The sequence below is a fragment of the Musca autumnalis genome, unplaced genomic scaffold, assembly GCF_047663935.1.
Source record: "Musca autumnalis isolate F117 unplaced genomic scaffold, ASM4766393v1 scaffold_4, whole genome shotgun sequence".
In the NCBI taxonomy this organism is placed as follows: Eukaryota; Metazoa; Arthropoda; class Insecta; order Diptera; family Muscidae; genus Musca; species Musca autumnalis.
This window is the reverse complement of record NW_027411977.1, coordinates 160749675-160764479: the sequence shown is the minus strand read 5'-3', so window position 1 is coordinate 160764479 and position 14805 is coordinate 160749675. Positions and strand designations below refer to the sequence as shown.

At 39.4% G+C, this 14805-nt stretch overlaps 1 protein-coding gene across 1 annotated transcript; it reads left to right on the top strand.

Annotated features, from left to right (window-relative positions):
• Nucleotides 1-3337: 3337 nt before the first annotated feature.
• On the top strand, nt 3338-9148 carry LOC141402177 (uncharacterized). The gene is made up of 4 exons (XM_073982998.1): nt 3338-3477; nt 3536-3745; nt 5547-5674; nt 8218-9148. The coding sequence occupies exons 1-4, from the start codon at nt 3455-3457 to the stop codon at nt 8433-8435; spliced, it is 579 nt and encodes a 192-aa protein (XP_073839099.1). The 5' UTR covers nt 3338-3454; the 3' UTR covers nt 8436-9148.
• Nucleotides 9149-14805: the final 5657 nt, after the last annotated feature.

The following is a 14805-nucleotide window of genomic DNA, read 5'->3' as shown; positions in this document are numbered from 1 at the left end:
AGTTGTATACGAATCCCATTGATACACAAAATTAAAGAAAACACTATTTTACTTCCTGCCAGAGCAGATTAAATTGATTGATTAAACCAACACGTTTAGTAACCAATGAAAAATCAGTACTAGTGCCAAATCAAGAAATTCACCCAGTAATATTCATAGCTAGCACAATAGTAGAAAGTGAAGTAGCTTTTATAAGAATAATAAATACAACTAAAGATGATGTTACATTAAACAGTAACAATATAAATTTGAATCATTAGAAAATTGTGATATAACAACGAAAAGTCAACAAACAGGTAAACGAACTAAAGAAGTTCTAAGTAAATTAAAATTTCCATTTCTCTTTAAAGAAGGCCTGAGAAATCTCTGTGCTGAATTCAGCGATATTTTCGGTACTGACAGTGAACCTATAACATCAAATAATTTCTACAAACAAAAACTTAGATTGAGTGACAAACGCCAATATATATCAAAAATTATAGAATACCTTAATCTCATAAGGAAAAAATAGATAAACAAGTCTCAAAATTAATTAATGATAAAATAGTGGAGCCATCTATTTCCGATTATAATAGCCCACTTCTCTTGGTACCCAAGAAATCATTACCAAACTCTTCCGAGAAAAGATGGCGGTTAGTAGTTGACTACCGTCAAGTAAATAAAAAGTTGATAGCAGATAAATTTCCCCTTCCAAGAATAGATGATATTCTTGATCAACTCGGTATAGCAAAATATTTGTCATGCCTTGATCTTATGTCTGGATTTCATCAGATTGAGTTAGAAGAAGAATCCCGTAACATAACATCATTTTCAACCAGCAATGGTTCTTACCGATATACTCGACTTCCATACGGATTGAAAATTGCACCAAACTCGTTCCAACGCATGATGACTCTTGCATTTTCAGGACTGAAACCATCACAAGCATATCTGTACATGGACGATTTAATAGTAGTAGGATGCTCTGAAAAACACATGTTCAAAAATTTAAGAGATGTTTTTCAATTATGCAGACGTTACAGCTTGAAACTACACCCAGAAAAGTGTTCATTTTTTATGCATGAAGTTACGTTTTTGGGTCATAAATGTACTGATAAGGACATACTTCCTGATGAAAGTAAATATGACGTTATTAAAAGATATCCAACGCCCACAGATGCTGATAGCGTTAAACGGTTTGTAGCATTTTGTAACTACTACAGACGTTTCATTAAAAATTTTTCAGAACACTCTCGTCATTTAACAAGATTTAACAAAAAGAATGTTCCGTTTGAATGGACACTGGAATGTAATATGGCGTTTGAATATTTGAAAAATGAACTCATGAAACCTACACTGTTACAATATCCAGATTTCAAAAAGGAATTCTGTATAACTACAGACGCCAGCAAACATGAATGTGGCGCTGTTTTAACGCAAGATTATAATGGAATACAACTTCCAGTTTCGTATGCATCAAGAACTTTTACAAAGGGAGAATCCAACAAATCTACTATAGAACAAGAGTTAATAGCGATACACTGGGCAATCAATCATTTTAGACCCTATGTATATGGAAGAAAATTTTTGGTAAGATCAGATCACTGGCCACTTGTATATATATTTTCTATGCGGAATCCAAGCTCCAAACTAACACGTATTAGATTTGGAAGAATATGATTTTATAGTAGAATACCTCAAGGGGAAGAACAATGACTGCATTAGCCAGTACTGTTGTTGTTGTTAATGTTGGATGGTCTTCTCACTGTTCCCACATCAAACCTTTGTATGCACACGAATAGGGTTACCCAAGTGGCGTGATAAATTTTTGGTAATACTTTTTTGTCGAAAATAAATTAAATTTTTTTTTGGAAAATATTTTCGGGTATTTTTACGAATACGTACGCGGATAAAATATTGTTGGAAATTCGGGGTGTACTGTACAGTCGGTCCTCGATAAATACGAATATATATTATATTATTTTTTATTACGTAAATTATAATTTATATATTTCGAATTTTGATTTTTTATTGCATTTTAAATTTTTGGGAAAAATTTTAATACAGTTAACATTTTGTGGTCGTGCGGATCTTACAGTCCGTGCACACTACATTGTTGATTTAGTGTTTTTTGGTGAATTTTTTGAATTTTCTCAAAATAATTTCGGTTTTTTGAAAAATTTTCGAACTTTTGGAAATTTTTTGGTATTTTTAATCAGTGATTGTATGTTCCCCATACACTGAGAGAAAATTATTGCTTTTTCACATACTGAAAAAAGTGAATTTTTGATTTTTTTCGACTTTTCTCTCAAATTGGTAGTTTTCGCTACATTTTAAGGAAAAGTTTCTTCCACCTCATATTTACCGTGCAGTTTATTGGTTTTTTGCTGCTTAATAAATATTTTGTTGGTTTTTTCAGAGTTTTTTCTAATTCCTCTTGTTTTGAGATAAAATCGCATTGATTTTTGGGTTTTACTGTTTAATCGAACTTTATTTTTTCGCAAGCTTGTCTCAGTAACAGTTTTTTGGGTCAATTATCGAATTTTCAACAAATTTTTGTTGGAAATTTATTGCATACGTTTGGTCTTAGTCTTGGATTTGGTTTTAGAAGTCAATTAACGCATCAAAATGCCTTTAAGCTCTCTTCAATCCTTTATCAGAGCCACTGATTCTCTGGTAGAGTTCGTTGAGAAATTTGAAACTCTTCCAGATGAAGAGCTTGACACGTATTCCTTGGAAATTCATGAGGATGAAGCTAAGGTACTTTGGAATAAGGTTAGAGATCTCTTTGACAACTGCCTAGATGAGATTCAGTCAAGTGACCAGCCTTCGGCTAATGAACTTACGTCCCTTAATAGCAAGTATGATGTTGCATTTAAGTCCTATGTTAGGATATTATCAGCTGTAAATAACAAAATAGACAAATTTCGTCCTTCAACGAAGAATCAAACGCCAGCTAGGGTATTTAATCAAGCAAGCACTCCACGTGCAGCACAGCCTCTAGAAGAAGACATTGCTTCTGGTCTGAACGTTTCGCGTCAAAGTGATATATTTGGTGAAGGTTCTTTTGTTTCCAACGCTGAGAGTTGTCTACACAGTATTAATCTTCCGCCATGTGACATCGATGTCTTTAATGGGGACATTCTTACTTGGCCAACGTTCAGGGATTTCTTTTCATCTATTTATATGCTATTTATATTAGAGCTTTTTGGGGGGTTAACCTTCATTATCAGGGTTTATGTGCTTAATCTGGTCAACTTCATCAAGATTTACCATACAATTTTAAATCTTCTCATGACCGGATTTGTTTGAGATCCTGCACAAAATCTGGATACTTATGTCATGCAACGCTGTTTTTGTACGAAAAAATACAACTCTTTTCACAAAGTACAAAAAGTTGCAAGTGTTTTTGTAGCCATTTGTTTGTTTACGTGTAATTGTCAAACACATCCACAACAAACACAATATTGTAAAAATGGAATGTGAGCGCACAGAAAAGTAAGTATTATTATTGATTTTAACGAATGTATAAAAACAAAATGCTATTTCTTTATAGGAAATGCCTCAAGCAAAAAAGAAAGAAGTGGTGTACCGAAGCAGAGGACTTATTATTGTCTTTATGGGATAAAAACATTGACAAAATTCGAGGTGTGCGTAAAAATTCGCACATTTATGCTGAAATGGCCACAGAATTAGCGTCGTTTGGATTCGGTTATGATGGAGAAGAAGTGAAGAATAAACTCCACAATTTAACAAACAGATACCGGTAAGAAAATTTGCAGAAACAAATGAAAATATTGTTTTGGGCTTATTCCTAGTTTAGCTATAACTGTCGGATAAATCTGAAATTTTTACCATAGATAGATCTCGATGCCCGGTTTACAACAACATTGTTCCACAACATCCCATACGGGACAAGGGAGACTTCTCTCATATCAATGAGTGCACCCCGATTCATATTTAGCTCAATGATATGGGACCTACTGTTTATCGCCGAGTCCGAACGGCGTGTCTTAAGACACCACTTATGGAGAAGTTTTTCAAGGCTGAAATACTCAGGAAATGTCGCCAACATTACTGAGGGGTATTTTGCCACCGTTGAAAAATGTTTGATGTTGCTTGGCCGGGGAATCGAACCCCCGACCTTCTGTGTGCAAGGCGGGCGTGCATACCATTGCACCACGGTGGCACCCATAATTTCGGTTCTTACCCGTAATTTCGGTTCAAATAATCGGATAACCGGTTATGACCGCCGGCAAAATTTTAGATTTTCATAATCAGGGCACCGAGATCTATGTATGGCAAAAATTTCAAATCGATCGGACGATTATAGTCAAACTAGGAATGTTCCCCTGGCTATATTCGTATATCGTGACTATCCTATCTGCAAAGTCCGTCATTCACACTACCAGTTCTAAGGCTTTCAGCATTGCTACATTTTTTACGGCCGACCAAGGCTATTGTAATGGTGTGGAAGACTTGTTTACAAATAAATGGTGTTAGAAAAACCTTTGATTTTAGGGCCAAACACTTTTAGTTGTTAAGAGCAAATTTAACTGTGTTGCCGCTGCTGAAACCTGCCAATAGGTGTAAGTCTTGAATTCCCGACTGAAGGAGGTCCACACACATACATAAACTTCTTATTTTTAAAGGGAAATTTAACCGTAGGCTTTACAACAATATCCATATAGCCTTGATGAGCAACATCTCGGGAAGTATGGACTTGTGCAAGACACAATTTATATAGTTGTATTCAACATTAAAAAAATACCCAAATCGGTCCAGCCATGTTGCCACACATATAGGCTGACTTCCGAAACGTCAGTTGCTTTGCATTCATGCATGAAACTAGGGGTTCCCACTACCACAATTTCATAAAATTACTCTAGTATGGAACTCGATCTAAGAACCCCTTGTTTCATGCATGACTACAAAGCAACTGACGTTTCGGAAGTCAGCCTATATGTGTAGCAACATGGCTGGACCGATTTGGGTATTTTTTTAATGTTCGTCATAGCCCAACATAAGTTTTTATGAAAGGAAAATTGACCACGCTAACTTTTTGAGGTATGTTAAATATTTGTATGGAAAGAAAACACCTTATTGGGCCCTTCGAGTTTCTGATTACTGGGATTGCACTGAACAAAAAAAGTCCACTTGACCATATGTCTGAATGGATATTCTGAAATTTGTAGACAATGTCCAAAGTAGTCCCATGGTTTAACGCTATATTGGAAAAAAATATATTATTACGTATCGGCTTGAAAATTCATTTGCGAAAAAATTGTGATTACATCTCAGAATGTAGGTATTTTCTTAGGGCCTAGATAATACCTATTTTTGAATTGTAAAATATAAAATGCGTAAAAAGTTGCCATTAAAAACAAAACGATTGGCCAGCTAGTTGGAAATAAATGATTTATTTTTGGAAAAATTCGGTGCTCCGGACAATTCGATAATTCAGACATCACATATCGAGAATCCGGACATCCCATATAGAGATTATACTTAATTTTAACTTTTTCCATATATAAATAAATAAATCGATTTCATTATTTCATTTACAGCGAAGAAAAGAAAAAAATTGGTCCTTCTGGTGGATCACCTTCTACTTGGGGACCATACGAACGCGTGCATGGTATACTTGGCGGATACAAATTCCACAATATACACTCTGTGGTGGATGAGAGTATCGGTACGTATAATGATATTCATTGGCTAATATACTCGTACAATTTTGTTTAAAGTTTGTAGTAATATAAGTAACAATTACGAAAGTTCTCAACCTGTGTGCAAAGGTGAATCGTACAGACGGATATCGCATTTGTCGCCCGTAGCTTTACACCTCCCCAGCGTTTGAAATAGCTATCCAGTTGCCGATCATTTGCATGAATTACTTAAGCAGAGGAAGCTGTGTGGCAGAACAGTGATGGTGGCGCTCGACTTATCATAAGTGTATGATGTTGTCAAGCAATCACCCTGTTTGAGGGCATGTAGCAGACTACCCTCCGGCCAAGTTTGGAACATTGAACAATAAATTATATGGCGTTAGTGGAATTTCGGAACATGAAGTCGAAGTCTGTAGAGTGAAACAGAGAGTTTCCCAATGTGGGGTGATATCTCCGGAAGTTTTAAACCTGTATGTCTACAGTATTCCACCACCTCCAAACATCATTGAGATCTTAACTTATGCGGATGATTGAACAATCTTGGTGTCAGGTACCTTCCCTGATGACATTTGTTAAATGTTGAACCCATATTTGACTGATCTTATCACTTTTTCCCACCCGAGTAATATGCAAATTTCCTCCATTAAATCTAAGGCCACCCCAAGATTCTAAGAGGTCAAATCCCACATGTTTCCACGCATGCCACAGCTATCTGCGACAAGCTGAGATGGAGAAAAAAGGTCCTCAATTTCCGAGCCGGCAGCACTTGGAGTGCAAATGAAGAAACCTTGTTGACCATATATTATGCGATAGGTCGGTCTGTGGTAAGCTATGCGGTGCCAGTATGGTTCGCGAATATACATAAGTGCAATGCGATGGAAAAATATACAAACCTGTCAGAATGCCGCCCTGAATACTACAACAGGGTGCGTCCTTATTTCTCCAGTGGACCATCTTCTAGTACAGCAACACAATGACATACATACATTCGTTTAAGTGCTTGTTGTGTTACCGTGAGAGCCATCCAATCATCATATGGTGGATAGGCCCCCATGCATGTCAGTTGGGATCTTAGTGATCTAGAAAGTGAGGTACAAGGTTACACGAGAGAACCCCTAGATCAAATAACAGCTGCAGTAGCAGACGCCATAAACAACATCCTCCATCTATCGCAGCTAAGAAGCGTCAGCTGCCACGACGATCCAGAGAAGTTTTGGCTCAACTACATTTGGGATGGTGCTGCCGTCTAAATTCTTATAGGGCAGGCATCGATGACACCGTGCAAAACATCTGTCCAGCTGAATTGTTTTATGTCGTCTAGATATGAAGATCGGTATACCAAAATGTTAGTTTTTGACCAATATTTCAAGATGTTGCATTGTTTTTGTCAAAACATACTTATGATAACCTCTCTACGTTGTGCATATAGAAAGATGCTTTGAATATGTAAATATATTCATTTTGATACATTATCATTCAATTTAGTAAGAATGTATTAATATGTTCAGTCCCAAAATGTGGCATGAATGGGTAGAAAAGTTGGAGTAGCATAAAATTACGCTGTCTAGTCTGCAACGAGTAAGACTCCAATTTGCAATAAAATGCCTTAATCGTCAAACTTCTACTAAAATACATATTTATGTTGATCGTCAACAGAATTTTCTTACTTTGCGTATATCGTTGTTTTTATACCCTGCAGTAGGGTATTATGTCTTTGTGCATTTGTATGTGACATGCATAAGGAACCGAAATAGAACCATGTTCCTTTTAGGGATAAAACTAGAATCACTTTCTGAGTTAATTTATGCAACTAGTCAGTCAGCTCGCAAAGTAAAAGTCACATTTATTGTCCAATTTGTCTAACATATGGGAAGATCATTGTTTATCTATAGGAAGAACGCTATCGATTTTGGTCAGAATCGGTTGAGATATGCGATGAAATGGAATGATATTTGGAATGTGCGACCTAATTTGGTTTACACCTTTTTCAGATGTAATTCGAATCATTTTAGTTGTAATTCGAGAATTTCATTTGTAATTCGAAACATTTTATTTGTAATTCGAAAAACTAAATATAAAACCAATGCAACAAAATTTTTAATTTTTAATGGAATAATTCGAATTACAACTGTAATGTTTCTATCCAATTTTGATAAAATTTGGAATGTGTGACTGAATTCGGTCTAGAAATACGTTGCTCGCATATTTTACATACTCACAGAGTTGTAGGGTATCATGAGTCGGCCCACTCGACTTTTATATATATGTTTGTTCCAGAGCCTGCACAGTTTATACAGTTGGACTAAGCTCAATTGATTGTTATGCTTGTTGTAAAAAACATTGTTGTGGTTTTGTAAAATCTACTATGCTTGTTTTAAAAGTTGTTAACAGAACTCTGAATGGCCAACCTTCTATAGACCTTGAGAGCCTGCAAGAATCTACTAATTTTTTCTACGATAACAACTTTTTCTTTATGACATCGAAAAATATATTAAAATCTAGTAGATTCTTGCAGTACTGGAAAAGACCTGTAATTTTACTATACTTTTTTCATTTAATTTTTTTATAGATATGCCATTAGCAGAATACCTTGAAGATGATTTGACAGAGTCTGTATTCGATGAATCCCAATGCAGTTCGACATTCGAAATATCAACCAGTCAGATTGAACTCTTAGATGTTTCTCCCAATGAATGTAGTACAACACCAAAACCAAAAAAAATGAAGATCAGTGACAAAGAAGATAAAAAGAAAGTGCAACAAAATATAGAGGTTACTAATAAGTAGTTAGTGGAAAGTATTAAGACCATGAATGATTTAAGTGAACAAGGACTTCAATTACAAAAAAACAATTGTTGAGATGGAAAAAGAACGCAATGCAATTCTTAGAGGATTTTTAGATGTTCTGAAAAACAATAACACAAATTAGAAAAAAAAACATATTTTTTCTAGTACAAAGTTAATTTAATTTTCAGTTGTTTTTCTCTTTATTTTTTCGTTGCAATTTTAATTGTTAATACAATTTATTCTATTTCTTTTCTAAATAATATTAAACATTGTTATTTTTCAAGTTTGAACTTTTTAGTATGATTGTTTGTTATTTTTAGTTATTATACTTATTATTAAGTTACCTTCTTAAAGTTATTTTAATGAATGTAAAAGGTAGTATTTCATTTCCTGATAGAAATTTGCATGGTTTTTTTCTACTTTAAACAAAGGTGGTATTAATTATTTAGTCATATGAATAATAGCAATATTTATACATATATAGGTAATAAAAAAACCTAAAATATGTAGTATACTAAATTAATAAAAGTTCATGAATAAGTGCAAAAAACTACGAAACATCGTACAGGGAATGAAATAAACCTTATTTTATAGTTATAAAAATACTCAGAATAAAAAATGACTACATCAGTATTTAATGATCTTAATGTATTGAATACCATTTGAACTATTTGTAAAGAAATGAATTGAAATAAATATGTATACATATGTAATTTATATTTAACAAGGGATGATTTAGGTTAGGTTAGGTTAAAGGACGCGTAGCTGTCATATTGGACAGCCACATCACTCGGAGACCTTATGGTCCATTGTGTTCATCCTGTAGGGGGGGGGGGGGGGGGGGGGTTTGAAAGAGAAGAAATGAATGGAAAAGAAGAAAGACGTCAAGGAAAGAATTATACAAGATAATGAAATAAAAAGAGTAATTTGGTAGGGAAGTCGTTGAAAAGGATGTTTTAGACATAGGGGCGAGAGAGGAGAGTTTGCCATGCTAAGGCGCATTGGTTGGTTCTCGTTGAAGCCATTTTAGGCCTTTGGCCAAAAGAAGCAGTTTCGTCGGCTCGACTTGACAGAACGTTGTCAGAGATGTTGTGGTGTGTTCACCCACCGTTCGAAGTCTCCTGGTCGTGAGCACTGTACAACGACATAATAAGTGCTCAATCGTCTCCGTCTCTTCCTCATCTTCGCATAGTCTGCAGTAGTCGGTAGTGTCTCTATCCCATCTGCAGGTTAGGGATCTTATCCTGCAGTGTCCTGTGATTGTTCCAACCATTAATTTTAGATCGGATTTCTTCATGGAGAGAAGGGATATAGTTCTTTTCTGAGATAGGTTGGGCCAGATTGCCTTTGATACCTTGCAACCAGGTTCATTGTTCCAAATCTGACCAGCCTTGTCCCGGTAAACTTGTTCTAGCTGCCGCATGAAATGACACAAGGGTGGCTTGATGGAGTTGTCGATTACAATGTCGGTTGACTCCGATCCGCTACGTGCCAGCTCATCCGCTATCTCATTGCCTTCGATATTGCAGTGACCCGGGACCCAGCATAAGGTAACGATTGATTTTAGGTCTTCCAGAGCTTTCCTGCAGTCCAAGACCGCAGCAGACTTGATTGAGTAGGACTTGAGTGATTTAAGGGCCGCCTGACTATCCACGTAGATAGTCACCGGTCCAGTTATGTCCCCTTTTTTATTGCTTATCAACTCTGCTGCTTTCTTAACTGCAAAGATTTCGGCCTGGAATACACTAGAATGTTCGTTCAACCTATATGAGAGCCGTAAATTGAGGTCATCGCTGTAGACGCCTGCACCTGTTCCCATTTCCATCTTGGAGCCGTCGGTATAAATCTCTATACCGAGTAGAGGTGGGGAATTGTGAGTCCAGGCCTCCCTGTGGGGTATTCGTACATCAATCTCATCGAAGTGTAACTGTGGTGATATGTAATCACTGATTACCTACGATCCCAGTTGGAATCCGGATCGTCGTAAGATAGAGGCATAACCGTAATCAGTATTGTGCCATGAGTTTGTCTCTTTGAGACGGAGAGCACTCTTGGCTGCCAGCTCTTGTACTACTAGATTCAACGGATGAAGATCTAGTAGGACGTTGAGTGCTGCCTGTGGAGTGCTTTTCATAGCACCGGTAATTAACAGTGATGCCGCTCTTTGGACTGTGTTTAACTTGTGAAGAAGCGTCGTCTTGTTTAAAGCATTCCACCATACCAGAGAACCATAGGTAAGGATTGGGCGAACTATGGTCGTAAAAATCCAATGGATGACCTGTGGTTTCAGTCCCCAGCTCTTACCTATGGAGTTCTTGCAAGAATAGAGTGCTATTAGCCCTCTCTTGGCACGTTCCTCGACATTACTTTTCCATGTTAATTGATGGTCCAGGATGATGCCGAGGTACTTGGCTTCAAGAGACAGCTCCAGAACAACCCCATCAAGCATTGGTAGTGTGAATGGTTTTACTTTCCTCTTTTTGGTAAACAGGGCCAGCTCAGTCTTAGACGGATTCACCCCAAGTCCATTGTTGTGCGCCCATCTTGATAATTTGACTAGAGCTCCTTGCATGAGTTCTGATAATGTTTGTGGGAATTTACCGCTGATCATAATGACCACGTCGTCGGCATAAGCAATAGTTTTTATTCGTAGTCTATCATATTCCTTGAGTATTTCGTTAATCACCAGAAGCCACAGCAGTGGCGATAGAACGCCACCTTGTGGTGTGCCCCTGGTGACAGACTTCCGAATGGAAGTCTCACCGATATTTGAATTGATTATCCTGCTGCTTAGCATTCCGTCAATCCAATTGATCAGTGTAAAAGAAATACCAAGGTTAGAGAGTGTGTTATGGATAGATTCAAGCTTTACATTATTGAAGGCACCTTCTATATCTAGAAAGGCTGCTAATGTATAGTTTGATCCATCCATATTCCTCTCGATGAAGCCCACGACCTCATTCAGTGCAGTTTCCACCGATTTACCTTTGGTGTAGGCATGTTGGGCAGAACTTATAGCACTATTTCCAAGCCTGGCCCTTATTCCAAGGTCCAGCAGTCTTTCCAAAGTTTTCAAAAGAAAGGAAGACAGGCTGATCGGTCTATAGTCTTTGGGAAGTGTATGGCTTGACTTCCCCGCCTTGGGGATGTATGTCACAGTGACCTCCCTCCATAGAGCCGGAGTGAGCGATAAACACAGACAGGCTCTGAAAATATTGTCCAGATGTGGGAGTAATACCTCCGATGCATTTTGCAGCATGGCAGGGAAAACACCGTCCGGACCAGGTGATTTAAAGGGTTTGAAAGTGTTAATTGCCCAGGCTATCTTTGGACGACTTATGATCTCCTCGATGATGCTCACATCCCCAGTGGCATGGTTGCAAGTGCTTGGAGCACTAGTGCTCTCCACTACATCCATGCAGTTGGGAAAGTGGGTTTTGGCCAGGAGATCAAGGGTTTCTAGACCGGAGTTAGTCCATGTGCCATCATCCCGTTTAATACTCCCTATGGATTTGGGGTCCTTCGAGAGTACTCTACGGAATCTAGCAACGTCCTTAACTCCTTCTATAGACTCGCTAAAGCAGACCCATGATCTGCGTTTAGCTTTCTTTATTTCGCTGTTGTACTTATTGAAAGATAACTTATAGTTCTCCCAATCTGTGGACAACTTCGTTTTGTTGGCTTTATTATAGAGCCTTCTGCTAGTCCTTTTGAGGTTAGCTAGTTCTTTTGACCACCAGACCGGTTGACTTCTTCTGCCTGGATGGGTTAGTGGGCAGGCGGTCTCATAGCTATCCACGAGAACCTTTGTTACGTGATTCACTGCACTATCAAGCTCCTTGGCTGTTTTGGGGTATTGCGATACTCCCAGCTCGGAGCTTACTAGCTCATTGAATTTGTTCCAGTCGGTTTTCCGTGGATTCCTATGTGGTGGTTGTCGAATTCCGTCAATAGAGACTTGAAAGAGTATCTTTCGGTGATCCGAAAAGGAGCACTCTTCAGATACCCTCCAGTCACTAATGAGGGATTCGTCTTTATTAATTAAGGTTATGTCAATAACCTCCTCTCTGGTTCTATTTTGAAAGGTGAACTCCTTTCCCCTATTACATATTCTGAGATTATACTTTAAAATAAAATCGAATACAGACTCACCTCTGGCATTCGTATCGCTGCTGCCCCAGTGGAAGTGGTGAGCATTGGCATCACATCCTAAGATGATGAAGCAAGTGCTCCCCATTTCTTTGACAAGCTTCTCTACGTGTTGGCCGGGAGGGTCAGGGCTTTCATACGGCATATATATGGAGGCGAAGATGGTGGCTCTGTGTGAGCGGTCTTCCAGTTTGACTGCCGTAACATCTCCTCCGCTAAAATTTGAGAGATACATTAATTTCAGTTTCTTTTTGGCAACTATACATGTTCTTACCTTGTCTCCATTGGACGTGGCGAAGGTGGTATAGTTGCCATCGCTTAGCCCAGCAACACTATTCTTAAATAAATAGGGTTCCTGTACCAAGGCGATGTCAACCTCGGACTTCGTGAGAGAAAGTAGAAGTTCAGCAGCAGCCGCTTTGCAGTGATGCAGGTTAATTTGCATTATGCGAAGCGGCTGCTGCTTACGCTCCTTTACTGTCCTCGGGCTAGGCGGAACCTGATCCATCCTAGTCCAAAGTGCAGCTTCCCCTCACGAGTCCGGAGATATTCCTGTCCTTGGGTGTCTATTGACACCCTAATGACAAGGCCCCCATTATCCGGACTGTGGCTGACCAGCTTCCAGGAGCTAGTCTGGAGATTGGGGTTTTGCCTGCCAAGTATCGTCAGTATTCGTGCAGGGTCCACCTCAGGTGGTGGTACCCAAGCTGACAAAACTCGTCTGGTGGGAATCTCCTTCATACTGACAGCCGACAATTGGCAGCCCTCCCAGAGTTCACCAAGGCCGCCAATTGTGTTGACAAGGAAATCCAAGGATTCCTTGTTTTCACAGCATATGACCTTGATGCCCCTGTAGGAAGCTGCACTGCCGAACTGGGTATGTTTCGGTGGTTCCCCTTCGCCTGCGAACACAATGTCCCTCAGACGATCTTCTATTAGCAGCCACCGACTGTCACTGATCCTGCCATCTGGATCCGATCTGTCGATGACTGCTACCCGGAGTTCATCCGGCACCATCGGTCTACTCGATTTCTTCCGAGTATTGTCATTGGCGGTGGCCTTCTTGCTCTCAGGGCGGGCAGAGGAGGTAGATGGCTTGGAATCCTGGTTCGGATTGGGTCTCTTAGCCCTGGGATGCGGTTCCTCCGTTGATCTAACCCGCTTCACCGATTTGTTCGATGGAGTTGGGTTGATGTTGGTAGGAGCCACACTGCCAGATGCAGTGACCAGTGCCGAGCCAGGTTTCATAGCCCCCTGCTTTCCTGAATTGGGATTTACCTCCTTATCATCCATTACCGACGACTTTGAGTGCTGCTCAGATTGTGTGGAGCAGCGCTTTGTCGAGATAACTGGCTTCAATGGAGGTATATCCTTTGAGCGCCGAGCCGATCCACCATCGATCCTTTTGTGGGTTGTGGGTGTCGATGATGGTGTCGTTTTCTCTTCCTCGTTCAACTTGATAAGAGAGAGCTTATTGACTAGTGGACTTCTCTTGGGTAGGTGAGGGTGGTTCTTTTCGAACTTATTCACCACCTTCAGATTAATCTTTATCAATTTAAGCTCCCTCAGCGAGATGGACGAGGGATCTCTGCCGACGCACTTCCTTAAGTAGTGCATCGACCTACGGTACGCCTTCCTAGCCTTGGTTAGTCGACGTACATTTTTATCTGAGTCAGTGGGAGCCGCTTCGACCACGTGGCTGGTCGAGGGTCCTTCCTCAGTAGCTTTCTGCTTCTGCAGAGTAGGTCTATCGGCCACGGCCGACGAAGGGCTCTTTTGGACTGACGATGATCCAGGATCAACAGGTGTTGAGATCTCCACTTGGACCGAGGCCAGTTTATCAGCGGCTACAGTCGCTGGAACGACCGTTCTGTCGAGGTCGTCGTCCGATGAACTGTCCTCGTCCATAGTAGAGATCTCACTCTGAGTTCGATTCAGGGTCAGCGTCCGTTCCAAAAGGGCGAGTAGTTGTCTACTTTGTTCGGTGAGGCTATCATCGACTAAATTTTGGATCGGTGAAACCTTTCCGTCTTGTCCGTACCCTTCCGAATTTCTAGTCCTGTCCGACCGAGATTCATCAGTTCCGGTTCTGTGGGAATCATAGTCCATGGGCATAGCTAAGTTGTTGTCAACATTGGGATTTGGGGTTGTTTGGGTTTTTTTAAGTTTTTCGAGTTCCATACGTCATTGAATATATGGGGGATAGGAGGTACACCATGGC